We start from the raw sequence: 10685 nt of genomic DNA on the forward strand, positions 1-10685 counted from the left end.
GTTATGTTTTTGGATGTACATATTACCTTATCGTTGAATAAAGCGTTGAATGCACATATTACCTTTCATTTCAAAACAATATTTTTTTTTAAAAGGTTGAACTGCATGCGCTGCCTCTTGCTTTGTTGTCCTTATTAACATCCATCTCACTACCGATTATGATATCTGATTTAAATCTCTTATATCGTATTACTTGTTAAGTTTGAAAGTAGGGTTTAAAAGTCAGACATCCAATTGAATTGTAAGATTTATTTGTTCACGCTTAAATATTAAGCAAATTTCTGATGACATAAAACTGTTTTAAATTTACAAATTATGAATTTCAAGCATTACATTGAAATTGAATGATCACAGATATTTTACATTGTTACTGTTCCAAGTGTTCAGTATTGGTTGTTGTTGTTCTTGTTGTAGACAGTGACAGTCTGGAAGAAGATGTTCTTAGCCTGCTGGAAGTTCTGAGGCTGGACCTGACGGTCAAAGGGGAAGCCCTGGGGACGGTTGTCATTGGGCTGGTTGTTGTACTGGTTGTTCTGGTTGTTGTTAGGTTGGTACTGGTTGACAGCCACCACAAACACGTACTGCTGGCCGTTCTGGGAGCCCTTGGGCAGGATCAGGTTCTGAGGCAGAGTGTACTGCTGCTGCTGTTGTTGGGTCTGGTTGTAGTTGACTTGTCCCTGGAAGATGGCGCGAGAGTTGGGCTGCTGCTGTACGAACCTGGTGGACTGCTGGGAATTGCGCTGGATCTGGTTCTGGCCACTCTTCACTGTTAAAAGACAAACTTTAGACACTCTGACTTGGGAAGTCATCCCTTTAAGTTTGAACTTTTTTTTATAGTTAATTGTTAGAGGTGTTTATTCAGATAGGTTCGTTGGTTCTTGTTCTTAAATATTTTGGATGGATAAAATTAAGTTAGTTTATGGGAGAAAACTTGGGGTATTAGGTTAATATTCCTAAGGATTGTCAAATAAATTCAATTATTTCAACTGGACCAACATAATAACTGGGTAGTATTAGATGGCAACATTGAGGAACAATCTTATGTTGCTCAACCTTCTCCAATCTATGTACCCACTTTTAACCCTGACAACACTGCTATACCTCATGTTTTTTGTGTATACCATCCCACTTGAGATAAGGATTAGTTATTTTTACAGGTGATAGGCTTATACTTACAGTTAGTGACAAAGCGGTCGATCTCAACAAAGTTCTGCTTTGCCTGCTCCAGAGTGTACTGGTTGCCCTGAGCGTCGTATTGGGGTCCGATGAAGACTCGCACGATGGCGTCGGCTTCCTGCTGGCTGTTGACCTGGATCTGGTAGTTGAAGGGCTTGTTGTTGAGCTGCTGTTGCTGGGCCTTGTACTGGTAGTTCTCGGCCTGCTCTCCCTGCTGGTAGTTGATGGCGTTGTACAAGTCCACCTCGTTGTTGTCAAAGTAAGTGACCAGCTTGTCCACGTTCACAGCCTGAACCTCGACTCCCTGGAAGTTCAGTTGCTCCTGCTTGTAGGACTGCAGTTGGTTCTTGAAGTTCTGGAAGTAGTTGACAACGCGGGCAATGATCTGGTAGAAGACGGGGTCCCTCAGGGCAGCGGAGTTGGTCTCAATAGCTCCGGGAGCAGCCTGAACATTCCAGTTCTTTGTAATTAAAGTTTGTACCCTCCTCTAGGTACTGAGTGAGACCATAGATTATGGATGAGCTGAAGGCAAATTTAATGTTAATTCCAACCAATTTTGTTGGTTTACCATTTGTCTCTTGTTGAAAAATCTATTTTTAAACTATAACCAAATAAAACTATCAATTTAAACTCTAGGATAAAAGAAAGAGCATTTAGAAATGAACTTTAAAATTTCCCAAACATGAAACCCACATGAAGCCAAGCTTCAGTTCAAATACAGTTTGTTTATTTGCACTATTTAAGGTCATTGGTTAATTTTTTTATATTATAAATCAAATGTATACCTTATTAATGTTGGCAACCAACTATACAAACCAACTACTGAATACAAAAATGGTTTGGTAACCAACTAATTATTAACAAATACAGAGTTTATTAAAAGCAATAGTGAAAGTTAAAAGGCTAAACAAATAAGAATGGAGAGCTTTTTACCTGGTATTTGTTGTTGGGGTCAACAATGCTTCCAACCACCTTCCTGAAGACGTCGAAGTAGCCATAGAGGCCGTTGTTGGCTGCGTAGTACTGGTTGTTGACTGAGTTCTCGTTGGCTTGCACAATGTTACCCAGAACAGCAACTCCATTCTCAGCATTTAGAGCCTGCTTGCCTCCCTGGTTCTGCCATAGCAAACATGTTTACGTTAAATAAAATCATCACAAAATGGTTAAAACCTCAAGTTTTACTTTAAAACTTAATTTTGCGCATTTTTAAGTCTGCAGGGGACTTTATTTAGATTAGTTTTTTGTTTTTTTCTAAATTATAATTAAATGGTAAATAAATTTATCTTTTGATTTTTAAAATAATATTTCCTCATGTGTAATATAACTAATAAATATTAAGAAAAAACATTGTAAGTAATGGCTGGGTTATACACAAAGATAAAATATGTTTTTGGCTTTGAGAATTCACTCATGTTTCACTTACTGAACAGGAAATTCTTTAAACAAAAAACTATTAAAGTATATGCAGATATTGAGATGTTTCAACATAAACAAATTGACTTTGTCAGATACTCACGTTCTTGACTTGTTGGCTGTCGACAGCGTCAGCGATGCGTCTGTCAATGTTCTGCAGTTGCTGCAGGTAGTTGTTGTTGGCGTTGTTGATGTTGACGTAATTGGGACGGACGGGCACGGCCTGACCGTTGTGGTACTGCAGCTGGGGGTTGTAGCCGGGCTGAACATTCTTGTTGAACTGGAAGGGCTGCACTTTGGGCAAGTTGTTGGCGTACCTCTCCAGGTTGTAACGAGCCAGAACCTGCTGCAGGTAGTAGTAGAAGTTCTCGCCTTGGTTGGCATTTTGGCTCTTCTGGTTGTACTTTTGCTGGTTGAACCAGTTGGGGTTGTAGATCTGCTGGTTGGCGAACTGCTGGTTCAGGTTAATGTCCTCGCTGAAGTAAGCGACACGACCTTCCTGGTTGTTCTGTTGTTGGTTCTGGTACTGGTTGGCCTGGTTCTCGTTGTCATAGTTCTGGTTGTTCTGGTACTGGTTGTTGAACAGCTGCTGGTACTGGTTCTGGTTTCCTTGCTGCTGTTGTTGTTGCTGCTGCTGCTGCTGTTTTTGCTTCTGCTGCTGGTTCTGGACGTAGTTGTTGGTGTTGTTGGACTGGACGACAGCTTGCTTCTGGCCTTGCTGCTTGTTGTTCTGGGCCTGTTGGATGGCCTGAGCGTTGACGTACAGGTTGGGGTAGACCTCGGACTGGGGAGGCAGAGGAATGTTCTGGGTGTCTTGACGCTTGACGATGGCGACGCTCAGAGCGTACACAAACTGCCCCTCGTTGACGCGGTCGCGGGCCCAGCAAGCGGCCTGATAGAAGGTGTCAAAGTCCTTGGCAAAGTAGAACACATCAAACAGCTGGATGGCCTGTTGGAGCTGGTTGGGGTTGTTGTAGTTGAACACTTGTCCACGAGGCAGCAGACCTTGCTGGTATGCGCTCTGGAATTGCTTCACGGCATAGTTGTTCTGCAACAACACATTCCAGGTAAGATTTCTGCATTTTATTATTATTGAAAATTCAATCTCAATGTTGGACATTAAATCTTTAAAAATAAATTCAATTTACAAAATTCAAAACCTTTGTAGTAACAAATAGTTAATTATTGATAGTAATAATTTTATGAATAACTAGCTGTGTACCCGTTCTACGGACGGGATTATGTAGTCAGTTGAAACCTTTTTATAATCAGAACAGCAGTTGGTTTGCATATTAAGTGTGCATTTTTCCAGATATACAGGCATAACTCGTATACAGCTCTGTTTCAGGGTCTGTTTCCTGGTTATCAAAACTCGAGTACAATTTGACACACACACACAGAATCTCAAGTTAGCAAACTGAATGATGCCTTGAAATTTAATTTCATCTACAGTTACACATTATTGCACTTGTGGTTAACAAAACCCGTTATGTAAGGCACAACATTTTTAATTTCACTTGGTTTTGGATTTTCTTACAAAAGTGATTGCAAATGGTTGCAGTATTTGTAAACAACATTTAATGTAAACATATACAGTGACAGCTAGAAAAAACTCTATCCAAACAGCTGTTCATTACTTCATAGATGTTGTATTCTCCAAACAGATGAGTATTTCATAAATAAATGACATATTATATGGTAAACATTAAGAGAAAGATTGACAAAAATCGCACAAAATTGGGTTTTTAAACGTCTGTTATTTTATTTCAAAAGAAGTGAGGTCATATTTTGATGGCTAAAGACACTCTCGCCAATCCAGTGAAAGTACAAAACGTAAAAATAACCAAAAAATATATAATTCTGAGCAATGTACAGACAAAATTCTAATTTTATTTATATACTTAAAACTTTTTAATACTTTTCAATGAAATGGCAACCAAACAAAGTAGGTATTTTAAGCAGAGTATGAATGGAGATGGGTGTAGGATGAGTGGCGCGATCTTGTAGTCTTAGTGACTAAGGCCGACATTTTCCTTAGATACAGCTGTTAATAGCCCATACAGCTAATGGCAACTAAGGGACCTACAGTTTATAGTGGAATCCGAACCACATTTTTGCCTTAGTATTAACAAATTGGTCTAATTATCAGGATTGTACTGCGGATAGTCGTAGTACTCACTAGTGTGGACGTTAATCCACACCAGGGAGTATCGCATCCAGCACAGTACATGCCTATAAATATCCACAATGCGTGACCTCCTAGTAGCTGGATTACAGGACGTCGCCATCGATAAACAAACAGGTATTCATATAAATTATTACTTTGTTTGCCTGAGATTGAAGCAAGTCTTTTTATGGAAGAAAACAAGAGTAATCCTAAGATTGTACAGTTCTAAGTAAGAAATATTGTACAGATAAAATAGCACAGTCATTTTATGGGCTATCCGTATTTGAAAGGGAGAACCTGTAACTATAGGAAATAATGTACTAACGTTGAATTTTTTGGGGTTGAAGTTGAAGTTGTTGCCGATCTGCTGTTGCTCCTGGTTGTAGTTGGGCTGCTGAACATTCACGAAAAGCTTCAGTAAGTTCTGTTGCTTGTCATTGAGGTTCTGGTTGCCTGTAGAAATGGATGAAATATCAGTACAATTGGTTAATGTTTTACATGAAGGGTTATAGCAATCTTTTTTAAGAGCCAAACGACCTTTGTAAATTGATTTTTATTAATAATACTGTATATGGTTCAACAAGAATGTTGCTAAAAACCTAGTACCGGTACAATACAGAAGTTTATTGTTATAATATGTTAGTTTTATTTCAGTATTGTTACCAAAAAAAACTATACAGAAAGATTACTCCTATTAATTTACTTGGTTAGAAAATTTGGCCGCTTACAATCAGTGTTTATGTTAAATGTTCATTTAATGTACATAACTCTTTCCTTGGTATTGGAACATAAAAAATCAGTGGTTTAAAGCATAAAGGGTGGATGGATTCTACTTCCAATATACAAAAGGCATAAAGTATCTACAAAGTTGAAACTTTCATTTTATATAATAAAAAAAAATTGAGTAGTGATAAGAGTAAAAAGTCCATTCATTGTGATTAATGATTTATTCTCATAATAAAATATAGATATTTGATTAGAACATAAATTCACCTAAACCGAAACCCCAATTGTATAAAAATGTACTAAAATAATTACTTTTAATGATATTAGTTCTTGCCTTTATTGCCGTACACATTATGCCTTGCGATTCACTTCATTGTTTACATTTTACAATCAAGCCTGAGTATTATGGGGAGAGATTAAATTATGACTAAACAAACGTAAAAAATTAAACATTCATACAAGATTTGTTTTTAAGTTCCTGTTTAAAATTCTATTCAAACCTTTTAAAAGATTTGTTTCAGTAAGGGTGTACAACTATTTTGTTGAAGGTGTAGAAAGGGAGGTTGTCAATAAGACAATGTCTTTTAAACTGTAGCAGGGATGTCAACATTGTCAACAGTAGACACTGTTTGCAGGATCATGACGTGCTAAATGGTGCACAAGGCTCTTGTCGTACAGGAGCCACAGTACCTTCTGGAGAGGCTCTCTTTCCGGGAGGAGGTCTCTCAGCGCAGTACCCGTCATCATGGAGGTCTCCAGACGAGACGTTCCCGACAGAAAACTACCGCCCACCACTGCGCCGCGCGGAACTCATCATACCGTGCATAACTGAACTGCTCACGGCAAATTGTTATCTCTATCACTGTCGAAACATATCGTTTTGTAGGTTAAATCTTATATATTTAAAAAATTTGGTTTTTCTTTTCCGAGTTCGTTTGGCTCTTCTACCCGACCGATTTTCATGATTGAGGTCTCAAATTGAAGGTATGCACGCACAGATTTGCCATCAAGCATTGGCGTATATTTATCTATAATCCCACTTCTGCTTATGCGTAAACGAAATTAGCTCCCCATGTATTTCTTATGGGAGTTAAATTTGGGTTTTCTTTGCCGAGTTCGATGGCTCTTCTACCCGACCGATTTTCATGATTGAGGTCTCAAATTGAAGGTATACACGCACAGATTTCACATCAAGCGTCGGCATATACTTACTTACCAAACTGGAATTGGCTTGGTATTACTAAAAAAAAATTGATTAATTTTTGAATTCTTACATCAATTTAAGATGTATTTCACCAGTTTTAATATAAACCTATATATATTTTGGTCTATGGGCTTTCAGTGAAATATAGGCTTTTAAGCGATTAATAATAATAAATTTGATAAATTTGATAATCATAAATTTGATTATTTCTTGAATATTCTATTTATTTTAATGCTGTGGAGCATTGAAATAAGTCCTCTAGTTTTAATTTAACTAGTTAACCGCCCGTGCTCCGCCACGGGAATATTGTCAGCAATAAAAGATATAATAATTAACAAATACCGTTTATCTTTGTTCCATTATCTTTGTTCATTTAGAGGCTGCTTAATTTTTTACATAAAATAGAATTAACTGATAGTTGGCCTGTATTAACTATTTTATGTTAATCAAACCGATATATATAAGTTTAACCAAATGAATGTTTAACATTAATTCGAGTTTCATTTGAAAAATAAATAGTATACAAACTGTGCAATGTTATAACCTAATAACCTACTTATGCTATGGTGATAATATGTTCATGTATTCCTATATTCGTTGTTTTTTTTGTTGGTTACATTTGTTGTACGGAATAAAGATAGATACTTAAATAACGCATCATCAGCAGTTGGTCGCATTTCACGAATTTTTGACCCATTCTGTGAGTAACAGCTGTGTTTACGTCGTATATATAAAGTTGGGCATACTTTTGTTTAATGTTAGAGGGTATTAACGGTCCAATCCGATTGTAAAAGAAGTCCCGGATCTTAAAATTATGTAGACTACCAGAAAGATGTTGATTCAAGTGAGACTTAGAACTCGCCATTTCAAATGCAGAGTTGTATGATCTTATATTATTCAAATAGCTTTTTTTGTTTCTTTTGATCCTTAATACTTTATTTATAGTCGCTGTAGCCCCGTTTATAAGATTTTCCATGAACCAACTCAAAATGTTGATAAGGAGCTACATTTTATCTTTCCCTTGTGACAACATAAGGAGAATATATTTGTGTCCGTGTTAGTCTGTTCTGACTCGAAATTCATAGATTTGCAGTAGTGACAAATCCAATTTAACGACCCCAATTCAAAAGAGTCAGTGTTTTTTTTTGTAGGGACTTCCAGAGCACATTTAACACCATCACTGCTCTTTACTTTTTTAGTTTGATGGTTCCCTACGAGTTTTTATTTTGTTCTGTATGTCTCTTTACGCCCAGTTAATGATTAGGCCTACCTTTTTTTTTGTACTTTTCACACCCTGGGGTTAATGATAAAGTTTTATAACGCTGTAATGACCCCGAGTCAACATTGCCATTAAACATCAATTCACATAGGCTACTTCTTCGCCAGAACCGAAATCGTGAGTCACAGTTTCCCAACCAACTTCCCTGTGTACTCGAAAAAAATAGTTAGGGTATAGTTCACTGATAAATTGTAGTTCCACGTATCCCAGCGTACTCGCCATCTCGATAAAGTAAAATTTGGTACTGCTGAACGTCAAACACTGATCTTGAGTAAGATTCATCACCTACAACAAAATGTTTGTATGTTTCTGACTCATCAGCAATTATCTGTACAACTTGCAAGCGGATTTCCCTATGATTGTTCTGGTGGCTATAGAGAATAAATTATTTGATCAAAACTCAAAACAATAAGTTTCTGTCCCCTTCTATGGGTATTATTTCTATTTCATATTCCATACTCAAAATTAAAAACTGAATTACCACTTCCCTTCAGATTACTTCACAGGAAAACTAAAGCCTTTCAAAAATACAAAATTTTCACCAAAACATACAAATAATGTTCAAATACATTTATAAATAATACATTGTGGTATAAAAAGAACAAATAAACTTTTCCTTGATCAAAATCGTGAGTTTATAAACAGGAACTCCTAGTAGATTAATAATAACATACTCAAAGTGAGGTTATAAAAATAATAACAAAAGTCTGACAAACATTAAACATAAACAGCTGACGAATAATTTATAAACTGTGTATTATATTCTTCAATAAGAATTTTATTGACTTGACCTTTGAAGGGTTGTAGGTCGTAGCCCTTATAAAAAAACGTAAATTCTAAAGAAGTTCGGCAAATCTACACACTATCCCCTTTAATTTGAGACATAAATCTTGTAGATCGGTCCAGTAATTAATGAGAAAACAGACTTACAACTGTGTATTAAATATATAGAAGATTAAATCATGTCATAACCTAACCAAACTATAACCATACTTGCTGATAATTAAAAAAAAATTGAATGAAGGTTTACCAATCAAAAAATAGTTCTGTTTATAAAATAAAATTTTAAATGCCTCAAATTCAATTTTATATTTTTTTTAATTATAAAATTAAAATGTCTTAACCTAACCAAACTAACCAAAATTGTTGATAATAAAAAAATCGAACGAAGGTTTACTAATCGAAAAAATAGTTCTGTTCATAAAATAAAAATATAAATGCCTCAAATTCAGCAATTATATATTTTTTTAAACAGTATGACAGTTTAAACAGTCATAAACAGTTGGTGAAAGTAAAAATCTGTTTTAAATTATATTTATTAGTAAAAATTGTAGTTCCAAAACTCTGACATTGGACCACTTAAAACCCCTGGGGCGGAGCCCTTTTGACGGATTTGCACCAAACTTCACTCAAACCATCCTTTAATAATGCTTAATAATGCCTGAAAGTTTAATTACAATCTGTGAGGAGTCCGGTATATATATACATACATACATACTTCCTCTTTTATAGATATATATTTATTCAAGAATATTATAATTTTCATACTATTTTTATCAATTTTTATCAGTTAATAAATTACAATAATACTCTATTTCCTTAAAACATAAATTATTGTTTCTCATCTGTTGAATTGATCACTGAAGCCAATATAGCATAACGTGATTAAAAAAATCTAAAAATGCTGCTTTTACACCATACAAATTGTTCGTAGGCTTAATTATTGTAATTACTATTGAAATTAAATGTTGTATGGACCAAAAACAGATCATTTAACTTGATCCTGTTATTAGTATCATTCCAAAGTCTTTTCAGCTTCTTTTAATGAATAAAATTATGTTATACTGAATTACAATAATATAATCCATAATAATGCTCTTGGAAAAATCTTATATAAATATTATATGCCCCGTACCTTGCTGGGTAGCGCAGGCCAGTGCCAGACCACACAGAAGCAGTGCTGTTGCCTTCATGGTGAACAGTGACTGCTGGGTCTGACGGATAGCTTTTATATCTGCCCTTATCATGTTATTAAAATCGGTCAACCTTTTGACATCAATAGAATCCAATCGAATAGAGTCCTGATAAAAATTCAGTAATTATGGATTAATCTAGTAATTGATATGGTCAAACTGATGCAAAACTTCCCTTTGTCTCTTCCAACACAAATTTTTGGCTTTCTGTAGATTTAACTATTGGTTATATTGTGTTTATTAAAATTTTTGTTTGTACATAATAATTTCAAGTTGATTAATTCATTTTGAATCGGATAGTTCCTCTGTCTTATTTATCTTTGCTGTTCAATTAGTCACCATGAGTCCTACAATAGTAAAGTAGACTTTTATAGGAAACTAGCTGTTACCCGTCGTCTTTGCCCAACATACTTTTGAGTTTTATTACGAACCGGCTGAAGTTGTGACTTCACTACGGGCTAACATGACCGTTTACATTATTATTCCCTATAGTAACAAAGGATTAAATCCATTCTTATAGCCTAATCACCTAAGCTAATTAGACAAATGGGACTACTGAACTAAGGGAGAGTCATTTGAAAAATTAACTGCCTTTTTACCAAGAGTTTCAAACTGCTCTCTCTGGAACACAATAATAATGGTTTTTTACCAAAATACTATTCCCATTCTATCTCCTTTCACTTATACCAAATTCGCCGATAGTATAGTTTAGTTTTCTCATAAATCTATTGAACATGTTAGATAGGC

At 35.5% G+C, this 10685-nt stretch overlaps 1 protein-coding gene across 1 annotated transcript; it reads right to left on the reverse strand.

Moving 5' to 3' along the window:
* Positions 1–234: 234 nt before the first annotated feature.
* Positions 235–9977, reverse strand: LOC128988635 (allergen Cr-PI-like). The gene is made up of 6 exons (XM_054410112.1): positions 9881–9977; positions 5082–5209; positions 2693–3637; positions 2110–2292; positions 1177–1621; positions 235–766 (listed from the first exon to the last, which is right to left on the reverse strand). Exons 1-6 carry the CDS (start codon positions 9936–9938, stop codon positions 384–386), a joined length of 2142 nt encoding a protein of 713 aa, XP_054266087.1. The 5' UTR covers positions 9939–9977; the 3' UTR covers positions 235–383.
* Between the last annotated feature and the right edge of the window lie 708 nt (positions 9978–10685).

Source organism: Macrosteles quadrilineatus, unplaced genomic scaffold, assembly GCF_028750875.1.
Source record: "Macrosteles quadrilineatus isolate MER2022 unplaced genomic scaffold, UCM_ALF_1.0 Scaffold_3__2_contigs__length_128488019, whole genome shotgun sequence".
In the NCBI taxonomy this organism is placed as follows: domain Eukaryota; kingdom Metazoa; phylum Arthropoda; class Insecta; order Hemiptera; family Cicadellidae; genus Macrosteles; species Macrosteles quadrilineatus.